Raw genomic sequence first — 21,824 nt, forward strand, 5'->3', positions numbered from 1 at the left:
CTCCCTTTCTCTTTGGGCCTTTGCTTCAGCCGAGGCTGGTGGCTGAAAGCAGGCCCTCTTTACCCACCACCCTTGAAATAAAACCACGTGTTTCTAGAATATCTCAGATCTGCAGAGTTCCTTCTCCCTGCCGTCCACGGATGCTCCCACAGCCAGCCTCTCTGGCCCAGCCAGCACGGGTTTAGGAGAGGGAGGTCATGTTTGACCAACCTGATCTCCTTTTATGACCAAGTGACCCACCTGGTGGATGCAGGAAGGGCTGTTTATGTTGTCTATTTGGACTTCAGCCAGGCTTTTGACACTATCTCCCACAGCACACTCCTGGATAAGCTGGCAGCCCATGGCTTGGACAGGAGCACTCTTCTCTGGGTGAGGAACTGGCTGCACAGCCAGGCCCAGAGAGTGCTGGTGAACAGTGCTGTATCCAGCTGGGGACAGTCACCAGTGGTGTCCCTTGGGGTCTGTGCTGGGACCAGCTCTGTTCAATATTTTCATTGATGACATAGATGAGGCTGTTGAATCTTTCATTAGTAAACTTGCAGACAACACTAAGCTGGGAGCATGTGTCAATCTGTTGGAAGATAGGATGGCTCTGCAGAGAGACCTGGAACGGTTGGATGGATGGGCAGAGTCTAACAAGATGAAATTTGATATGTCCAAGTGTCGAGTCCTGCACTTTGGCCACAATAACCCCCTGCAGTGTTATAGGCTGGGGACCGTGTGGCTGGACAGTGCCCAGGAGGAAAGGGGGCTGGGGGTTCTGGTCAGCAGCCAGCTGAACATGAGCCAGCAGTGTGCCCAGGTGGCCAAGAGGGCAATGGCATCCCGGCCTGGATCAGGAATGGCGTGGCCAGCAGGAGCAGGGAGCTCATTCTTCCCCTGTACTCAGCACTGGTCAGGCCACACCTCGAGTGCTGTGTCCAGTTCTGGCCCCTCCGTTTAGGAAGGACACTGAGATGCTTCAGTGCATCCAGTGGAGGGCAACAAGGCTAGTGAGGGCCTTGGAAAACAAGCCATATGAAGAATGATTGAGGGAGCTGGGGTCATTTAGGCTGGAGAGAAGGAGACTCAGAGCTGACCTTATCACTCTCTACAACTTCCTGAAGGGGGGTTGCAGACAGCCGGGGGTTGGTCTCTTTCTCCAGGCAGCAACTGACAGAAGGAGAGGACACAGTCTCAGGCTGTGTCAAGGGAAATACAGGATGGATATTAGGAAGAAGTTTTTCACGGGAAGAGTGATTAAAGACTGGAATAGTCTGCTTCGGGAGGTGGTGGAGTCACCATCTCTGGACGTGTTTAAAAAACACTGGATGTGGCACTTGATGCCATGATCCAGTTGAGGTGTTAGGGCTGAATTGGACTCAATGATCTTGAAGGTCTTTTCCAACCTACACATTCTGTGATTCTATGCTGCAGGCAGGGACCATGGCCTGGCTGCCCTGCCACCACAGGGTCCTGCTGGAGAGCAGGAAGGCATTCCCCTCCTTCAGGAGACCTCCCCTCCTTTAGGAAAAGTCCTTCCAACAACCACAGCCATTCCCAGCCCAGCTCTCACTGCTGCCACTGGGTCTGAACGTGCAGCAGGTGTGGGACACAAGGGGGAGATCCTGCTGCATCTGCAGGTGGGCAGAGGTCCGGGTCCTTCCCTCTCCCTTCTCCCCTCGGAGCTGCTGGGAACACTTGTGAGCATTTGGCAGTGCCAAATAAATGCCCTGCAGACAATCCCAGCAATCTCCATGTGCTCTTGCCCCTCATGCAACCATGTATTTGGATATGTCTGTGCATTCAGTTACTGCCTCACATCCCCAAGGATATGACTGATATATGTGGTATAGAGGTTCCAGAGCTGGAGTGATGTCCCAAACCTGGGAAAGAGTCACTGAGCAGTTTGGATTTAACAGGAAGAAAGAGAAATTTACTCTGAAATCAAAGACAATCCCTACACTGGAGCTGTTTTCCTGCAGCGCTGGGCAGGGAGGGGTGACCTCTGTGGGCAGGGCCACCCCTTCCTGGGGACAGGCCCCAACCACACTGCCACACACCTGTCCCCAGGGCTGGGACATGGCCAGGCCATCCTCATGGCAACGTCCCCAGGGTGCTGATGCCGACATCATCATAGTCCGTGTGTGCCAGGGGCTGTTCTGAGGGGTCACTGGCTGCTCCTGGGAGACCTGGAGGGGAGCAGATCCCACCTTGGAGAGAGAGCACAGCAAGGTGCCTGAGGGGACAGGCAGCTCCATGTCCCCTCTCACACACCCCACCTGGGCTCTGACCACAGCACCCATGGATCTGCTGCTGGGTCCCTGCCCTTCCCCACAGACAAACCCTGCCAGGGAGTGGCTCTGCAGAGGGGACAGGGCAGCTGTGAGCCCTCCTACCTGTGGGGAGGACACTGATCCACCTGGGCTGTGACATCCTCTCGGAGATGTCCCCAGTGCTGGCAGCGGGGGCCTCCTGCGGCACATCCAGGACATCGTCGTAGCCGTCCGGGGTTCCTTGCTGGGGCCAGGCAGGGGGATCTGGGACAGGCACAGGGCTCCATGGCAGTGACCAGCAGCCCTGGCAGGGCTCTGCCTCTGCCATCCCCTACGGCCTTGCCACTGGGCATGTGCTGGAGGCCCTTGGCTCCCGCAGGGAAAGGTGATGCTTCCCTGCACACCAACAAGGGGAGGACTTGTCCCCTCAGCTCCCCAGCCCAGCTGTGTCCTCTGTCCTCCTGCTCCCCGCTGGGTCCCTGCCCTGTGGCCTTACCTGGGGCTGCCTCGGTGTCACTCCCCTCCACGCTGTACCCAGTGTAATAGGGCAGCTTCTGGAGCGATCCCTCTGACAGGGAACCTGCAGGGGACAAACAGGGACATCGCGGGGGGGATGGCCTCAAGCAGCACCACAGGTAACAGAACTTCACACTGCAGACTGGGGTGCCGTAGTACTGAGGGGCCACCCACAGCCCTTAGAGAGGAGCCATTACTGGGCCACCAAGACCCAGAGCTGCTGTGGGGCTCTCAGGCAGAGCCTTCACTCCAGACAGAGCTGGGGCACAAGGGCTGCACCTACCTGAGCGACTGAGCACCTCCTGGTACTTGGGCATTGCGGTGTAGTCCAGCTCCTCATAGACAGCATTGGAGATGGCATCTGCAGCTCTGCCAGGGCCTGGAAAAACAGGCAGCACTCACCTGGGGCCCTGGACACTGGGATCATCACTACTCACTGTGTGAGCTGTTATGCACGATAGGAGCCCTTGGACCCCCAAACTAGGTCTCTCCCTGCCTCTACCCACCAGGACCCACCTTGGCGCCGGGCACGGCACAGCAGCACAGCCAGGGCTCCCAGGGACAGGCACAGCAGCGTCCCCAGCACCACACACAGCACAGTTGGCACAGGCACAGTCCCCACAGCCACTGCCACGGAGGTTCTGATGGGAAAACCTTTGGGGACACATTCAGACAGTGAGAGTAGGAGATCCCAGCCATCCTGGCATAGGGAATGCAGGAACAGGCAGAGCTACCTGTGCTGCTGGCACCCTCCGGATACGGGGTAGTGTCTGTCTCAGTGACGCCATCCCTGTCCTCCTCACAAGCCACGTGGGCGTCCCCGCCAGGGCCGCAGCTCTGCAGGTGCCAGGGTGCCGAGGGGCACCCCCAGAGCGAGCGGGCCCCGTCCTCACAGCCCAGCCAGGCCAGCCAGGCACGGGACGGCTCCTGGGTGGGGACGGCCGACAGCCGGCCCCGGTGCCCACAGCCCAGCTGGCGGCAGACGGCGGCGCCGGTGCCGGGGCTGGTGCCGTTGGCGCACACCCGGCCCCAGGTGCCCTTGTGGGACACCTCCAGGAACCCGCGGCAGCGCCCGCCGCCGCCTGCCAGCCGCACGGAGAGATGCTCTGCAAGGGGTGCAGGGGGGTCACGGCACGGCCACCGACCCCCCGGGCCTTCTGCCGGCCTCTGCCCCCAGTGGCCGCCACTGACCTGAGCACACGGCCCCTGCCCCGCCGCCGCCAACGCACTCGCGCTTTTCCCAGCGCCCGCATTCCCAGAGAGACTCCTCGGCCCCGGAGCACTCGGGGATGGACGGCCACAGCGGCCCCGGGCCGGGACCGAAGCGCGCCGAGCTCGGCGCCTCCAGTGCCCTGCCACAGCCCAGCTCACGGCACACAACGGCAGCGTCCTGCAGCTCCCAGCCTTCCTGGCAGACGCTGCTCCAGCTGCCACCGGAATAGACCTCCACACGCCCGGCACAGCGCCCAGAGCTCCCCACCAGCCTCACCCGCCGGCTGCCTGTGGGCGTGGAAGGAAAGGGCTGGGCTGGCTGCCTGGGGCACCATCACCTCTCACCTTTATTGGGACACTCACCTGAGCAGACCACGGATGCCCCATGAGAGATGTCAGCTGGGGCAGTGGTCATTATAGAAGTAAAATTCTTAAGGTTATTCAGATATGTGTCGTTAGTTGTCAGATCAGTGGTTATCCCCTTGATGGTTTCAATCACCCTTTCCATGATGGCCCTCTCCGTCTTGTTGACCTGTGTCAGGTAGGTCTCACCAGGGACAACATGACTCTTGTCCAGTCCTCCACAGTCCAGCTCCCAGCACACATTGCTGAAATTCCGTATGAGCAAAAGCTCTGCGGGCACTCGGCGCCAGGTCCCGGTGTCTATGGCCACCTCCAGCCACCCATCGCACCGGGTCTCACCCTCCACCAGCCGCAGGGACTCCACAATCCCTGGAAAATGCCCAGACGCAGCCCGTCATCACAGAACACCCCTGCATCTTCTGATCCAAGTTCCTGGGAGGGCCCCAAAAGCCCTTCAGCTCCTCCCGCAGGTGCCCTACACACCTGAGCAGGTGACAGCCGCGGCGTTTCCAGGGGCACACGGCGGCTTCCCCAGCACGGCCACGGGGCACTGGCCCGGGTGCCGCTCGCTCCCGCTGCAGCCCAAGGCGTCCGGCCGCAGCGGCCCCTCCCCGCTGCCGAAGGAGCCTCCCGGGGGCACGCTCAGGGCGCGGCCGCAGCCCAGGTGGCGGCACAGGACGTGGGCATCGGGCAGGTCCCACTCGGCGGCGCACACCGACCCCCACGTCCCCCTCACTGCCGCCTCCACCCGCCCGCTGCATCCCGAGCTGCTGTTCCCCAGCCGGAAGCCCGTGTAGGCTGTGGCAGGAAGGGCAATAAGAAGGGGGATTGTGCAGGGAACCCCAAGAGCCCCCGCCCCGCTGGCCCCGGCACTTACGGGAGCAGATGACGCCCGCGGCGCCGCTGCAGCCCCGGCTGCGGGGCGGACGCCGGGCACAGGCACTGAGGAGGGGCTCCGTGCCATTGCACTGGAAGCCCCCGTCCCACAGTGATCCCGATCCCGCCGCAAATCGGCCACTGCCGGCGATGCCCAGCGCCGCCCCACAGCCCAGCTCCCTGCACACCACCTGCGCCACCTTCATGTCCACCTCCTCCTCGCACACACCGACCCAGGCCCGGCCCTGCCGCACCTCCAGCTGCCCGGCGCAGGCTCCATCGCCTCCGACCAGCCGGGAAAAGCCTGCGGGAGCAGCACAGGGTCAGTGTCAAGGCTTGTGCATGAACGGCCGTGTCTCCCCACAGTCCAGCTCCTACCTTGGCAGACAACGGCAGTGTCCAAATCATGGTGGAGGCCGTTATAGGGACCCCAGCCACGGATCTCGCAGTCCCAGAGCGTGGCCTCGAACCCATCACAGTCCACCCAGACCAGACTGACGGGCCCCTCTCCTGCACCAAAGCGCTCGAGGGCAGAGTAGGCACCGGAAGCCGAGCCACAGCCCAGCTGCTGGCAAACCACCTCGGCGTCCTCCATGTCCCAGTTGTCGTCTGACACCGATCCCCATTGTCCCTGCAGCTTCACTTCCACCCTCCCGGCACAGGGACTGTCACCGCCTGCCAGCCTCAGCTCCACGGCATCTGCACCGGGACACCGGCACGGCTCAGCCCTGCCCGGGATGCAGCAGCACAAGGTGCCTGTCCCAGCACGGCCAGCGTGTCCCCTCACCTGTGCAGGTCACCCCCACATCCCGCTCGTGGCCGCAGACATGCCGGCCCCATCCGAAGTGCGGACACTCCTGCAGCGCATCCTCGGTGCCTCGGCAGAAGAAGGGCTGCAGCCAGATCCGCCCTTTGCCCTGACCGAATGGGGCGTACGGGGACGCCTTGGCCACCCGGCCACAGCCCAGCTGCCGGCACACCACGGAGGCCCAACGCGCTTCCCAGTCGAAGTCGAAGACGCACACGGAGCCCCACTCACCGTCGTGCTTCACCTCCACACGCCCGGCACAGCGCCCGCCGCCGTCCACCAGACGCAGCTCCCCGGAGCCTGCAGCACGGAGCCCGCTGAGCCGGGCCCGGCACCGCCACGGGCCGCGCTCCCGCCCGCCCGGCACTCACCCGCACACAGCCGCACGCACAGCAGCAGCCCCAGCACCGCCACCGGCCCCATGCCACCGGCCCCGACCCAGCGCGGCCGGGACACGTCTCGCCCCCAGCCGAGCCACTGCAGGCAGCGGCACCAGGGCAGCCTTTATCAGGCGCCTCATCTCCCGGCTGCGGGGCCGCCGCCTCCAATAACCTGCTCCCTGCCCAAATATGAGCCTCGGCTGCGCTTCTGGCGTCACACACCTCCTCGCCACAGTGGGCTGCCACCCGGATGTCCCCGGGGGGAGACAGCCCCCCCTCGGCACCTGGGCTGCGGGGGCCCTTCCTCTACCCCCCGTGCCTACAGCTCTGCTGCTGGAGCCTGCCAAGAGCCGTCCCGATGGGGACAGCCTTCCCCCCAAAGCCCAGCAACAGCATCTGCGGGGCCACCTCTGCCTCGGGCACCGGCAAAGCTCCAAGCCCCCATTTTTGGGGAGCTCCCCTCCCCCGCGGGGGGTGGCAGCAGCCCCCGGCTCCGCTCGGGGCTGGCAGGTGCCGGGTCCCCGGGCCCTCGCGGCGGCGCTGGCACATGGCGCTGCTGCCGCAGCTGTGGCCCCGCGCTCGCCTCGCCGCCAGGGCAGGAAGGAGGCGGTTACCCCCCGGCGGCTCCCGGCATCGCCATCGACCGCACGCGGCTCCCGACACCTGCGCTGCCGCCGATAACGCCGCGGATAACGCCGCGCCTGCTGCACGGTGAAGCCGCAGTTGGGGAGGGACACAGAGCCCACTTCATTTTTGGGGGCCCACCTCAATAAGCTGGGACCAAACACCATCAAAAAACAAGGGGTGCAAGCGAGGGGAGCAGGAGCTTCCTTGTGGTCTTGGCTTCCTGTGAGGGTGAGGACGGGGCTGAGCCAAGTCCCTGCAGTGCTGAGCAGTGATAGTGGAGATAGAACAAGCGTGCTCCCTGCGGGGTCACTCCTGTAGCAACACAGTCAACTCCATGGGCCACTAGCCCTTCTGTGGGACTGGGGACCTGACAGTCAGTCCTCGTGTCACCCCAGGACGGCTTTTGAGCTGGGCTGAACCCTGAGGTGTCCCACCAACTGTGTGGCGCAGCCCCGTCGTGGCTGCCTGTCCTTCCTGCCCGCACGGAGACTCGGCCGGGGCTGACGGGAGGACACGACCCGACTACCCTCTCCCCGCGGCGGGCGGGGCCCCTCACAGTGGCTCCCGGCGACATTATCAACCTCCTATCCTACACCGCAGCCTTTCCATGTAGGTGCCAGAGTGTCACAGGGGGTTTTCATTCCGGAATGCCTCCCGTGTCTCCTGAAATAGCGCCCGAGAAAGGTGGGGGGAGACAGGAAACCACAAGCACCAAGTGAGCACCGGCCGCCTCCTCTGGCCGCGCCCTCTGCCATGACCACGCCCCTTTTCGGGGTCCCCGCCCCGCAGGGCTCCCTCCGGGCCGGCAGGGGGCGCCCCGCGCAGCCACGACTATCCGGAAAGAGCCGAGCGGCGGCGGAGGCGGCCGAGCCAGGGAGGGCGGCGCGGGCGGAGCGGGCTCGATGGCGCAGCAAGTCGAGCAGCTGCGGGCGGACGGCGTGGACAAGGAGGTGCTGCGGGAGGGCACCGGGCCGCTGCCAGACTTCCGCGACGGCACGAAGGTCAGGTCCGCGGGGGGACGGGCGGGTGGGGGGGATGTGGGAAGCGGAACGCGGCGGGGAGGCGCGCATGCGCGCCCCTCCCCCCCCATCTGCGTCGCCATGGTGACGCCGCGGGCTCCTCCCTGTTCAGGCCACTTTCCACTACCGGACGCTGCGGTGCGGCGATGAGGAGACGCCAGTGGACGATAGCAGGGCGCGAGGGAAGCCCATGGAGCTCATCGTCGGGAAGAAGTTCAAGCTGCCGGTGTGGGAAGCGGTGCTGCGAACTATGCGGCCCGGCGAGCGAGCGCGCTTCCGCTGCGACGCCAAGGTGGGCGGGACGATGACCTCCGGGGGCGTGGCTTATGGTTGGGGCGTGGCCTGTGCTTATGGGCGGGGATTTCGTGTCGTGGGCGTGGCTTGGGGCGCCCCGGTGCGCTCCAGCCGCGGAGTGCGAGGCGGGGGCATCCTGGTATTTTCGCCCCCGCCCTCCTCAAATTCCGGTACTCCCTTCCCTCCCGCAGCACGTGGTGCTTTATCCGCTAGTGTCCAAGAGCCTGCGGAACATTGCAGCAGGGAAGGATCCGCTGGAGGGGCAGCGGCACTGCTGCAACATCGCACAGATGCATGAGCACTACTCACTGGGATACCCCGACCTTGATGAGCTCCAGAAGAACCCCCAGCCCCTCATCTTCGACATCGAGGTGCTGAAGGTGAGGTGCCAGCATGGGGAGCTCGGGCATGGAAGTGTCCAAAAAACACACAGATGTAGCATGTGGGATGTGGTTTAGTAATGGCCTTGGCAGTGCAGGACTCGATTGATCCTAGAGGTCTTCTCCAACCTAAACAATTCCATGATCCTGTTCTCTGATTCCATGATGGGGTGCTGGCAGGTGGAGCCCCCCGGCTCCTACCAGCAGGACCCATGGGCCATGACAGATGAGGAGAAGCTGCAGGCTGTGCCCCAGATCCACAAGGAAGGCAACGAGCTGTACCGGCAGGGCAAGGTGCCCGAGGCGGCTGCCAAATACTACGATGCCATCGCCTGTCTCAAGAACCTGCAGATGAAGGTAGGTCTCTTCAGCTGCACACAGGCATCCCTGGGACTGCAGGGCTTGAGAGCTGCCCCTCACTTTCCCTGCTCTGTATGCCACAGGAGCAGCCAGGCTCTCCGGACTGGATCGAGCTCGACCAAAAGATCACACCCCTGCTCTTAAACTACTGCCAGTGCAAGCTGCAGTGTGAGGAGTACTACGAGGTGCTGGACCACTGCTCCTCCATCCTCAACAAGTACGAGGGTAAGGAGCCACAAGCCATCCCAGGTGGCTGTGGCAGGCACCAGGAGACCCCCACGCTCTGCTGACCCTAGCTCTCTCCCCACAGACAATGTCAAGGCCTACTTCAAGCGGGGCAAGGCCCATGCAGCCGTGTGGAACGTGGCTGAGGCGCAGGCTGACTTCGCCAAAGTTCTGGCGCTCGACCCCTCGCTGCGCCCCGTGGTCTCCAAGGAGCTGCGGAGCTTGGAAGCACGGCTGCGGGAGAAGGACGCCGAAGACAAGATCCGCTTCAAGGGCATCTTCTCCCAGTAGAGTCCACGGCCGCAAGGGAGAGCCCAATGCTCTCAGGACAGGTTCTTTTAGATATTCCACATGTGGAATGGTCATGGATGTTTATTAATGTTTAATACAGATTTTACTTATTTGAAGTCAGTGGAAATGGCCCCGGAGCTTGCCACAGCCTGGGGACACAGCCAGGCACTTAAGTGGCAGCATAAAGCATCGCAGCATGTGGTTGAAGCTCTTTGCTGGGCTCTAGACTCTGCTCATCGTCACTCCAGGGATGTGTCGATGATGAGCCCACTGCTCCCTGCCAACTTTTATCACTTAGCTGATGTTTTTATACTTTATGGTGGCCATGGAGGGGGGCAGCACCGAGCCTCAGCCCCAGCTCCAGCCTGTTCATGCCTGTTCTCCTCTGTGCCACACCATAGTGACTTCCCTAGGCTGCTGCTATCATCCCAAACCAGTGTGTCCTCTTGTCATGTCAGTGTCGGGAATATTTTATATAGAATAACAGCTTGTTCCTGCTATCTCTATAAACCTCTGGTCATGCTCTGCCAAGATAAACTCAAGTAAAACCAGTCATACCCCCTGATCACTACAAAAATTGCCTGCTAGAGGTAAATGAGGGGAAACCAAGTCATGAGGGGGAGGGTATTGGCATCGGCACAACCCACACACCCCAGGCTCTTATCCTTAATTGCTTGTGACCCAAATGCTGTGCCTCACAGCCATTTCCTTGTGGGACATGGTGTCCCTGGAGGCTCCCCAGGGCTTTCCCAGTGGGTGGGAATCCTGCTTCCACAGGGACAGAGCAGACTCGCGAGTGCTGGCACCTTGTCATAACATGTTTATTCAACACCAAAACGAAAGGGGGGGAACAGAGGAACCACTCTGGAACCCCAACCCAGCCCTGCCCCGTGACACCGGACGGAAATAAATAGGTGGGGAGGTGCCACTTGCTCTGGAGCACAGCCAGAGCCCCTAGTTCTGCACAGGGATAATGACCCTGGTGTGCAGACCCCACTGGGCACTGCCCAACGGCCCCAAAGGACCAGAGGGGACGGGACTGGGGGCAGCAGGAGGATGCAGAATGGCTCAGCCCTGAGGGGATCACTCTGGTCCTCTGGGGGCCTCTGGCCATCTCCCGGCACAGCCCCAGTCTCGGGGGACCCAGCACCCTTTACTCCTTCCTGTGGCCTCGTGGCCCAGCACTGGCTCTGTCCCCAGGTGCTCCTTGCTGGGAAATCAGGGATGTGGTTGAGGGGGGACATGTCCGTGCCACCCTCACTCCTCACCCTCCAGCTTGAGGCTGACACTGCGGGGCTTGGTCCGGGACAAGCCAGGGGGTGCTGAGGGGGGGCCCCCATCCCCCTCTGCCTGGCTGGAGCCCCGGGAGCGCAGGAGCTGACTCTGCTTCCGCAGGAAGTCGACAGGCGCCGGGCAGCCATAGGTGCCTTTGCCCAGCACAGGTCGTGGGGGGCCCTTGGGGGAGTGAGCCAGGGCTGCGGCTTCCAACTGGGCCAGGTGGGCAACGTAACCCTCGGAGAGGAACTGCAGGACACACAGACAGCCTAAACTGGTGGCCACGGCTGACTGGTGAGGTCAGCCATCGTTCCCTGCATCCCCAGTCTGTCAGCATCCCTGCCACCACCATACCTGGCACTGGTTGTGGAACTTCTTGACAGCCCGCCCCACAATGTAGATGTGGGCTGGTGTGAGTCCCAGTGAGCTGTAGACGGAGACATCCTTGGTGGAGCCGTAGCCGGCAACTATGGAGATCTCTGCCTGCCCAGGAACAAGAGCATTAGGGCAGGGAACAGCCCTTCCCACAGGGACAGCCACCCCCGGGGTCTGGAACACCCTCTTGTTGAGAGGGATGGCTGGGGCCTGCCCTGAGAACCTTCCAGCTCTGCCATGGCAGTGCAGTCCAACTCCCAGCATCTCCACTGGGATGCAGAGGTGCACAGGATTCAGCATAGACCACACCACCCCATCACCAGCCCTGTGTCCTGGCAGCATTCCCATCCCCACCTCGGTGCGCAGGCTCTGCAGGAAGGCGGCTTTCTGGCGCAGCGGGTCATGGGTAAGCCCGTCACAGAAGGAGACAGCGCCGTGGGGGAAGTTGTGCTGGGAGAGCCAGGCCACCACACGGTGCTTCTGCATATCAGGGCGCCCCGTCACATAGATGATCATGTACCCCGAGTCCTGCCAGTGCCTAGGAGGGGACATGGGTGGCTGCCAGGAGCCTTGTGTGGAGACAGTCCAGCTATGGGAAGCTGGGATCTCCCAATAGAGCACATGTGGGTGCTGCCTCCAAAACCTCCCTGCTCCCAGGGATTTTATCAAAAAGGTACAGCAAAGCTGTGAGGACCACATCCAAACTGAGAGAGGATTATTTTCCACGATAGGGGACCAGCATAGAGATGATGTGCTGGAGGCAAGGGAGTGGTGGAATACCCTCCCACTTGTCCCTGCTCTGACTCCCCCCAACTGAGTTGTCACACCATGAAAGATGGGGAGACTGACTCCCTGATTGAAGGGCACCCACCTTACAACATCCACAGCCCCCGCCCGCACTTTGGGGTCACTGCCCATGATGGAGACGCTTGCAGTGAAGGAGCCGTCGATGCTGAACACAACAGACTCGGTGCCACGGGCCACCACGGTCAGGTACGCCTCGGCGTAGCTGTGGTCCCCTCTGCAAAGGCAGAGGTGGTAACTCAGCACCGGCCCTGCTGCCAGGGCAGCAGGTGTAGCTCTGCCAAAAGGGCTGGAGGAGAAACTGAGGCAACACCTCACCTAACCACCATGCGCACAGGATAGATTCCAATGGCCAGAGCCTTGTCTGGAGGGATGGTGAAGGTCAGGCGCCCACTGCCACTCGTCACCTCAGTGCCGTAGTACAGCCACTTCCCTGACAGCGGCTGTGTCATAATGTAGATGTCCACCTGAGAGAGGGAAACGGGCTGGGCACAGGCTGGACCCTCACATCCTGCTGTGTCCTCACCAGCAAGTCCTTACAACCTTCTCCCACTACCTAACACAGGGTCCTGTTAACCTCATCCTTCCCCTACTGTGGGTAACACCAGCCCCATGCCTGGTCCTGGACACCCCACCCTGTTTGAGGGGTCCTGGTGGCCCCCTGAGCCCAGCAATACCTTCTCCCCAGTCAGTGTCACCACATCCAGGGGTCCGTACATGAAGCGCCCACTGAGGACCTGCGCTTTGCCCTCACACACGATCACATCACAGGCACGGTGATTGGCTGTCACGTTCTGCAGGCACACAGGGTGTTCAGCAGCTCCTGAGGGAGCTCCTGAGATACCACTGGGACATCACTGGGCTGTGGGATTGTCCTAGAACCCACACACTCCAGAATGCCCTTGGTGGCCTCCCGCTGGCGACATACCCGGATCTTCACTTGGGTGCGTTTGCGCTGCCACTTCTCCCGAGGGATGGCGGGGCTGTAGATGGAGCTCTCCTCACTCTCCGCAGGCTGCGGCCCCTCTTTCTCCATCACCTGCCAACAGCATGATGCTGGCTCAGCCTGTGTCGGCCCTGGCTTGCTGCCCACCCCACCGTGCCCACCATACCTGGCGCAGGATGAAGGCCACCACGTCAGAGGATTCCCAGTAGCTGGCGTGGAAGAGGTGGGGTAGGGTGATGGTGGGGAAGGCAGTCAGGGCATCGGGGCAGTACAGAGAGTAGTCAATGCGCTTTGGGCCCCACCAGCGCTCCAGGACTGTAGGGAGAGCTGGGATGAAGCCTTTTCCAGACCTCATCCCCTGTTGTGCAGCCTGAGGTGCCCGCATGGGATGGGGCGGGTAGGAATGACACTTACTCTTGACAACCTCACTGGTGCTGGCAGGAGTGGGGGGCTCTGCCAGCTCATTGCCCTTCCAGAATCCCCCAAAGCTGCCAGTGGGGGTAGGGGGAGCAGCCACATCCACTTTGGGCAGGAACAGGGCAGAGTGTGTCTGCAGGGCCTCCGCTGAAGAGAGAGCTGGATGAGCACACCCAGAGCCCCCAGGGACACCCACCATGCCAAGACACCCCTCCAGCAGAGCCCCAGAGCAGTGGGAAGGGCTTGCACATCCCTATCCCCCAATCCAGGCAGGATGTGGGGTGCTCTGGGTACCCTGTCAGGGGCCCAGGATGCCTGGCACCAGCCTAGTGGGAACCTGCTCACCCAACAGGGATGAGGTGCCATCACCCAGGGGGTACTTCTGGTATCGGGGCACGCTGAGTGGGGGCACAGCATGGAAGGCCTTGGCCAGGAGGGGCTCCAGGCGGGAGGCACACGGATCGGCAGCATGGAAGAGGTTGTAGATCTGCTCACAGGCAGGACGCAACTGGGCCACTGCAGCACAGAGAGAGGTCAGGGGCACCCATGAGGGCTGGGGGGCACCAGGAGCAAAACACCCAAGAATGGTAAAGCAGGACACAGAAAGAGGAAAATTTGGGGCACCAGGGATAGGCTGAGGCTGGAACAGAGCAGAGACACTCAGTCACCCACCAACACCCACACAGCCAAGGCTGGGCATGCAAGGGGCTCAAACCCAAAGAGGGCTCTCTGGGGTGGTCCTGGGGAGCTCAGGCTTGTCAGGTGAGCAAAACTCAGAGACTTGAGCCCTGCAGTGAGGGTCAGGGGCTGGCACCGCAGCAGGCAGGGATCCTCACCATCCAGAGCAGGCATGACGGTCTTGCGCAGTGCGAGCACCAGCCCCAGTGGGGAACCGAAGAGGAAGAAGCCGGATACCTTAAATTCAAGGCGGGTGCTGGCACCCTCCGCCCCATCCAGCACCATGCCAGTACTCCGGGGTGCCTCTGCCTCCAGCGAGGCCTCGCTGGCCTGCAGGCTGGGACAGCAGAGACAGTGGGCATGGGGAGGGATGGCAACATCGTGCTCCCACCATCCTGATGGCAAAGCTGGGCTTGGCATGGCCCTGTTATCCCAGAGGAGCTCCAGCAAGATTCCCCTGGGCCAGGTGGCCTCCATGAAATGCTCCTTTCCAGCCTGAAGCAGACGGGAACTGCACCCTTTCCATAAAGCACGAGGTAGCCAACCATCCCCCTTGGGCTCACCTGCACGTGGAGCTGTGCTGTTGGCTGTCCCCCTGTGTCCCTGGGGCCTCAGGGCTGGCCTGGCCCAATACCGGCACTCCCTCCATCCCATCAGCCAGTGGGTCTGGGCCACCGCACTGCTCCGGGGAGATGGGCTCCATGCTCTGCAGGGGAGACAGCAACACCCAGACCCCATGTAGCCCCAGTGCACCCCTAAAACCTCCCCAGGGGGTGCTGGGATGCAAGGCACTCACCAGGCTGCCACGGCGGCTGCTGCTCCGGCTGCCCCCTGAGCCCGTCCGGCTCTGGCACAGGGCATCAAATCCTAGGATGCCACCCACGCAGTCCCCCAGCAGCACCACCTGTGGAGACCATGGATCCATGAGGATGGTGACACCCCCAAACCCTCCATGCAGGGTCACAGCTGGACCCAAGAAGCCAAGCTTCCCCCCAGATTCCACCTCACCTGGCCGCAGAAGCCAGTGCCCTCTCCAGATTGCAGGAAGGCTGCATAGGCCTGGTTGGCGCGGGTGATGACGGTGCCCACGGCATGCTGGTAGGTGCCTGAGGAGGTGGCCAGCAGCGGGAGTGCTGCCAGCGGGATGTGGTCTTGGCTGCTGGACAGGCTGTCCCTGTCATGGCTGTAGGGGCTGAGCCTGAGGGGGACATGGTGAGGGATGAACAGGACTGTCCTGATGTCCTCATCCCACTGCATGGTACTGGTTCACCCTGGGATGCTGCACAAGGAGTAATCCCCATCCCCTTCCCTCCCACTGCAGGACACTTACTCACCTGGGATGCTGTATCCGGAGTTATCCCCATCCCATCCAATTCCATGCCATTCCATGCTGCCCTGATGTCCCCATCCCTCTGCACAACGCTTGCTCAACCCAGGATGCTGCACAAGGAGTTATCCCCATCCTATCCCATCGCATCCTGCCTCACTGTCCTCATCCCAGAACAAAACACCTATGTGCCCTGGGATACCACACCAGGAATTATATGTATCCCATCTCACCACATAACGTGCATATGCCCCAAGATGCTGCACCAGGACTTAACCCCCATCCCAGTCCTTAATGTCCCACTAGAAGTGAAGTCTCCTCTCCAAGGATACCAGCTCCCTGGTCCCCTGCTTTCCCAGCAGGAATCCATACCTGGAGACAAGGGCATAGGCTGCAGCACAGATGGGTGGGCAGGGCACCAGGCGCAGGGCCACGTGTCCCAATGCCTCGGGAAAGTGGACGCGGGTGACAGCATCAAAGGTGGCTGCCAGTGTCTGCACATCTGCCTGCTTGGAGCCTGGCTCGCCCGCTCCCTGATCCAGGATATTCCCACTGTGGAGGATGAGGAAGAGGGCGTGGATCCGGCACATCTGCTCCGTGCTCTCTGTTGCGCTGCCCTGCAGGAAGGAGAGCAGTCAAGTCGTGGGGCACAGCAAGAGGGCACAGCCCGAGGTAGGGGACACGCACCTCAGAAAAGCTGGATGGTCCCAATCCTTCACCATTCCCCTTGGTGGCGCTGGCTCCTTCCCCTGTGAGCACACAGCCCTGATGAGGCAGCTGGGGTCTCCAGATGGGAATCAGGTCCCTCTCAGGACACCCACCCCAGGATCTGGGGACAGAGCACCCTGAACACTCACCCAGTGCCTCGTCCAGCTCTGCTGGCCGCTCCAGCGTGTCCAAGAAGTCGTTGGAGCTCCACTTGGTCATCTCCTTGGCAAAGACCTCATCGCTGTCAGACAGATCCTCTGCAGAGGCAGGAAGGGAGCGTGGGTGGGGGGACACCCCTGTGCCTGCATGCCCATCCTCAGACGTCCTTGCCCCCACCCAGCCTGTTCCGAGATAGTGCCAGTACCGTGGGCATCGAAAAATTCCTCTTCGGAGCTGTTCTCCGAGTCCCGGGCAATGTTCTGCATCCGCCACTCCGACAGGCTCTGAGGAGACACGCCCCCTGCCACCCGTGGGGGGTCAGCACTCACAGCCCCCTGCAGAGAGACCCTCGCTCCTGCCTCACAGCTCCCCCTTAGTCCTGGACCCAGTTCCCCCCAGGGAGATCTGGGGCCATCCCTGTGTCACCCTGAGTCCCTCCTTGGGAGATCCGTGACCATCCCTGGGTCACCCAGGGCCCTTCAAGAAAGCTGGGACCATACCTGGGACACCCAGAGCCCCAGCCCAGGAGACCCAAGCCAGGCAAAACAGTCCCCTGACACATCTCCTGTGGAAGAACAGCAGCATTCACAGCATAACCACATCAGACCTGGTCTCTCACCTCCGTGCTGGGAAGAGTAAGAAGACCGGGAAGAGGTGGACCACTGCTTGGCAAAAGTATCATCAGAGGGGGTATCAGTCCCTGCCTGCAGCTCAGCCTCCTCCTGCCTGCCAGGACCACCTGGCTCTGGCTGCCCCTCGGGGCTGATCCCAGATGCTGGTGGCTCCTCATCCTCGCCACACTTGGCCATCTTCTGTGCCAGCATTCGCGCTGTCTCCTCCTCCAGCTGCCGGATATCCTCCATCGTCAGGTCCGTCCACTCATCCTGCCAGCACCAGGCTTGGCGGTGGGCACGCAGCATCACCTTCCTCAAACCTGTGGGGAGAAGGGAGGAAGTGAGTTCAGTGTGATCCCACGGCTGCCCAAATGACCCTCTAGCAACCCACGGGTCCCAACTCACCCACGTCATGGATGAACTGCTCGATCTTGGACTGCATCCCCCAGTATCGGAACTCCACCTTGCAGAGCTTGTAGGCGCACATGAGGGGCCCGCTGGCCACTGCTGCCTCCAGCCAGTCATCCCCCAGTGGCCCCCGGCCTGTCTTGGATGAGTGGTAGAGTTTGGGATCCTCCTCGGGCTTGTATTCCCCAGGGGAGATGGGATCACGCACAATGTCAATGGTGTCTGTGGGGGGAACGGTGCTTGTCACCCCACAGTGTTTGGCAAGGGGGCATAGGTAGGAAAACAAGGAAAAGGGACAAAAATCAGGTCAGATTATTCCCACAAGCCATGCACCCAACACAGCTGACAGCAAACACTCTCTGTCCTAGAATTCTAAAATCTTGGAGTTCTGAGATCATAGAATCCTGGAATGGTTTTGGTTGGAAGGGACCTTTTGGGTCATCTCATCTCACCCCCTGCCATGGGCAGGGACACCGTCCACTATCCCAGGTTGCTCCAAACCCCATCCAACCTGGCCTTGGAAACTTCCAGGGACAGAGAATCTGCAGTTTCTCCGGGCAACCTGTCAAGGCCTTACCACCCTCACAGGGAAGAATTTCCTGATAGAACATATAAAATCTCACAGCTGGAACATCACAGACACCCTTGGTGCAACCAAAGACATCCCCATTCACATGTGGGATCCCAATCTGGCACCCCAGGGAGGGGCACAGGGAGGGAGGGGCTGGGAGTGTGCGGAGAGCCAGGGCTGACATACATACACGCATTAGCCAGCAGATCTGGCAGCTGCAGAGTGATCCTGGCCACTCTGGGGGACTTGGGAGCTGAGGACAGGGACAGCTTATGGGGCAGCTCGGCACAGCTCCTGGTTCCCCCCACAAAAAAGCCCAAAGGTCCCCCCAAAAAAGGGCACAGCAAAACCACCACGTGACACAGAAGCCTCCGGAGAGCTGGGCGGGAGGACAATGAACCCCATCCCCAAATAAAGGTGATCTCTCCTGAAATGAGCATAAGCTCCCCCAAGATAAGGATGACCTCCCAAGGCCAGAGAGAGGCCCCTGAATGACACCCAGGATAACACAATCCAACAGCCATTCGGGCTCAATCCAGCATAAAATCTCCTAGAATTTGGCTTTTCCACCCATGTCTCCAGGTCATGGTCTGGGGGATCCCAGGGCACCCCACTGGCTCCCAGTACCATCCCACATCACTGTCCCCATTCCCAGGCTGTGCCAAGCCTTGCATTTATTTGCCCCCCTTGATGTCCCCAAGGTGCTGTCAGCCTCTCTTCCTGCAGCTTGGGCTGAAAAAAGGGGAAAAAAGAAAACTAGAGATGCCCTGAATCCACAAAAATGATGCAATGCACAGCATGATGCCAAGCATCTTGGATAACAGAAGCAAAGAGCTGGGACAGGACCTGCTGTCCCCAAGCAGCTCCTGGCAGTGTCATTCCCATCACACTCCAATTCCCTTTGCTTTTGCCACTGGGAGAAAGCTGCCAAGGAAGCAGCTATCCTTGCGGATCACCCAGACCATGTTTTTCCATCACCCTTTGAAACATGAGAGGGGTTTAAATCTGTCAGTGCTACAGGACACCAGGGCAGAGAAAATCCCAGTGGGATCCACACTGGGGCTGGTCCCACTACAACCCTGCTTCCTGTGGAAGGCAGCAGCCACTGGAAATTCGAGTGCCCTGTGAAATACCCACGGGACGGGCGCTAGAATGGAAAACCAGGAAGTGGGCACAGAGCCATGCCCTCATGCTGTCTGCTTGGCCCTGATTGCTTCCCAGGGGCAGTAGGGGCAGAATTCCTGCCCCCAGGTCCGAGCCATCGGTATCCCAGCCGGACATCCCCAGTGCCGCAAGAGCCGGGGAGAGAAATAGGTCAGATGAATCATTTCCTCCGAGTGCCTATTTTAGGCCTCCATTTTAAGAGGCAGCACGTCACACTCCACACTCTGGCGCCTGAACTGACCATGTCCACACCACCAGGAACAGGAACCTGGTGGAGAGGGAAGAATCTCACCCCAAGTTCCCAGTTCTGCCCACCAGTTCCCCCGCAAAGGAGACAGAGAGCTATCTGGAGCAAAGCCCTGGGGAGAGGGGAAGCAGGGCAGGGAGCAGGAAAATGGGGACATGCTTTTCCAGCTCTCTCTTCTCCAGCTGATCCAGAACACTCCACAGGACGCAGGTTTTGGGTCCCACGTACACCAGGAGAGATTGAGAAGGCAAATCCATGCCAGAACAAGGCTGGAACACGGAAGGAGAGGGGAGCAGGCTGGTACTAGGAAGGAGAAGCTGCAAACAGAAATAGAGGCAAGGGAAGAGGAAGAGGACAAAACTGTCCCTGAATATATCTTTAATGTGGAACTTAATTCAGCAGCACTGAGAGGGAGCAGGCAGGGAGCTCAGAATCCAGGGAGCTCTTCCCTTCCAGCATCCCTTTAACATGAGGACCAGCAAGGAGAGTGAAGTTGAGCCCCTAAGGCCCCATCACAACTACACACTCATCCCAGAAGCACTACATGGGAATCCCAGCAGCCACAGCATCCCGCCCAGCTCCCCAAGCCAGCCATACCCACCCAAAATCCTCTGCCTCTTCTCTGCTGCGCTCAGGTTGAAGATGTTGGTCTGCTGCCCTGCATCCGGGCGGTAGTACGTCTCAATCTCAATGGAAAACTTCTCCACGAAGGGACATGTGTACCTGGAGGGGCACAGGACTGAGCCTGGGGGCATGGCCAGTCCTGCAGCCCACCCTGCCACCTCCTAGCTCCCACCTGGTGCGTGTGTAGGGATAAGCATTCCAGGACTCCTCTTCCACCTGAAGCGCGGCTTTGGGGAGCAGCGCCCGGAACCAGCTGGGGATGTGGGAGCCGACATGGTAGATTTTGTGGGTGTACTGGCCGCTGCCCCCAGGGCCATCGCTGTAGGGTCGGTTGGCCAGGATCTCTACACCGCTGCCCTCACCACTCGACTCCTCCCGGCTCTTCTTCTGCACAGAGACGATGCTCAGTGTGGCCCCTCCAATACTCCCATGGGCACCCAGAGTCCCCGTGCACTCCCGTCTCCATGTGCTGGCAACCCCCAGCCCCACAACTGCTCCCAGGACCCCCTGCTTGGCTCAGGGGTCCCAAACCCACCCAAAGCCTCAGTGACATCCCTGCAACCTGCCAATCCCTTGGGATCAGCCTCAGGCACCCCTGTGCCCCTCCAGGCTCCAAGCTCAGTTCCACAGCTCCTCTGTTCCCCACATACAGTCCCACAGCCCCCTTACACCCTCCAGCACCTTCAGCCTCAAAGTCCCCTGTGCATCCCCAGGGACAGCCCCTGCACCCTTCATGCTTCCCCACAGCCCACTACACCCCTCAGGTTACAATCTCCAGCCTCTCTCAGCCCCCTGCACCCCCTCAGTCTCAGTCCCCTCCACCTGCCCGAGCCCAGCCCCACAGCCCTGTACACCTCTTCAGTCTTGAAGGACCTACACCCCTCGGACCCTACACCCCTCAGGCTCAGCCCCACAAACCCCAGACCCATCCCCCAGACCCCTGCAACCCCCAGCCCTCCCCCCCTCAGCCCCGCAGCTCCCTCGAGTCCTCATGGCTCAGCCCCGTATGCCCACCTGGATCATGTAGAGCTGGGCCACCTGGTACTCCTCCAGGCTCATGGGCAGCAGGATGTGGTACTCCTTGATCAGCATGGCGGCGGCGGCGGGGCACGGCGGGGGCAGCTCCTGAGGGGGCCTCCGTTACACCGGACCGGGCCGGCTTCGGGACTGCTCAAGCCGGTTCGGCACCCCTTCAGAACCGCTCGGGGCGCACTCAGCTCAGCCCGGCACCGCTCAGTCCCGGTTCGGCCCGTCTCGGAGCCGCTCCGCCCCCGGGTTCGGCTGAGTCCGGTACCGCTCGGCTCCGGGTTCGGCTGAGTCCGGTACCGCTCGGCTGCTTTCGGCCCCAGGTTCGGCCCGGCTCGGAAAAGCTCGGCCCCGGGTTCGGCGGAGTCCGGTACCGCTCGGCCCCCGGTTCGGTTCAGTCCGGTACCGCTCGGCCCCCCTCGGCCCGGGGTTCGGCCCGGCTCGGCCCCGCTCGGCTCGGCTCCGTTGCCATGGCAACGCGGCCCCCTCCGCTCCCCCCCGCCCGCCCCCCCGGTCCCCGCCGCCCCCGGCCCCACCGAACCTGCGCCGCTCCGCACCGGCCCCTCGGATCGTGACATCACAGCCCGTTCCCACGGCGACAGCCGTGACGTAGGGAGGTGAGGGGGGGCCCCCGTGACGTCAGAGAGCGGAAGACAACGAGCGCCACTCACGGGCGCTCCGCGTGTGCCGGCACCGCCGCCCCCGGAAAAACCCGGTGCTTTATTTAAAAAGCCACTTTTTCAAGCGATCGGCGAGTGGTTTGATGGCTCCTGCACCTCTGAGCTCCGGGACACCGGCGCGGCTCCAAACTCTCCCCCACCTCTACCCCGCGTCCCGCCATCACCAGCGGGACCCGCCCCCGCGGGGACACACCG

At 61.6% G+C, this 21,824-nt stretch overlaps 3 protein-coding genes across 4 annotated transcripts; 1 reads left to right on the forward strand and 2 right to left on the reverse strand.

Annotated features, from left to right (window-relative positions):
• Positions 1-1,953: 1,953 nt before the first annotated feature.
• Positions 1,954-6,453, reverse strand: LOC310910194 (scavenger receptor cysteine-rich type 1 protein M130-like; the record flags this gene model as incomplete). Its single annotated transcript, XM_083862640.1, is given in 13 exon segments — positions 1,954-2,171; positions 2,379-2,519; positions 2,752-2,835; positions 3,055-3,150; positions 3,288-3,425; positions 3,506-3,877; positions 3,963-4,317; positions 4,321-4,715; positions 4,830-5,144; positions 5,224-5,526; positions 5,601-5,921; positions 6,010-6,330; positions 6,402-6,453. Coding segments are annotated over 13 exon segments (2,988 nt in total). The 3' UTR covers positions 1,954-2,076.
• Positions 6,454-7,903: 1,450 nt separating this feature from the next.
• AIP (AHR interacting HSP90 co-chaperone) lies at positions 7,904-9,813 on the forward strand. Of its 2 annotated transcripts, none has more exons than XM_083863352.1 (6): positions 7,904-8,038; positions 8,169-8,348; positions 8,542-8,730; positions 8,911-9,087; positions 9,174-9,315; positions 9,401-9,813. In XM_083863352.1, the coding sequence occupies exons 1-6, from the start codon at positions 7,940-7,942 to the stop codon at positions 9,604-9,606; spliced, it is 993 nt and encodes a 330-aa protein (XP_083719478.1). In that variant the 5' UTR covers positions 7,904-7,939; the 3' UTR covers positions 9,607-9,813. The 2 variants fall into 2 exon arrangements, with proteins under 2 accessions (XP_083719478.1, XP_083719479.1); XM_083863353.1 differs by having other exon boundaries at positions 9,174-9,307; positions 9,401-9,596.
• Positions 9,814-10,426: 613 nt separating this feature from the next.
• Positions 10,427-21,509, reverse strand: PITPNM1 (phosphatidylinositol transfer protein membrane associated 1). Its single transcript, XM_083863306.1, has 24 exons — positions 21,491-21,509; positions 20,938-21,048; positions 20,096-20,310; positions 19,901-20,022; positions 17,315-17,539; positions 16,915-17,229; positions 16,501-16,596; positions 16,286-16,393; positions 16,116-16,177; positions 15,801-16,045; positions 15,110-15,299; positions 14,898-15,005; positions 14,665-14,807; positions 14,260-14,438; positions 13,769-13,939; positions 13,421-13,570; positions 13,173-13,321; positions 12,989-13,099; positions 12,738-12,854; positions 12,379-12,527; positions 12,128-12,277; positions 11,611-11,794; positions 11,236-11,364; positions 10,427-11,130 (listed from the first exon to the last, which is right to left on the reverse strand). The coding sequence occupies exons 2-24, from the start codon at positions 21,013-21,015 to the stop codon at positions 10,864-10,866; spliced, it is 3,663 nt and encodes a 1,220-aa protein (XP_083719432.1). The 5' UTR covers positions 21,016-21,048; positions 21,491-21,509; the 3' UTR covers positions 10,427-10,863.
• Between the last annotated feature and the right edge of the window lie 315 nt (positions 21,510-21,824).

This window comes from Zosterops lateralis (assembly GCF_965231275.1).
Source record: "Zosterops lateralis genome assembly, chromosome: 6".
Classification (NCBI taxonomy): Eukaryota; Metazoa; Chordata; class Aves; order Passeriformes; family Zosteropidae; genus Zosterops; species Zosterops lateralis.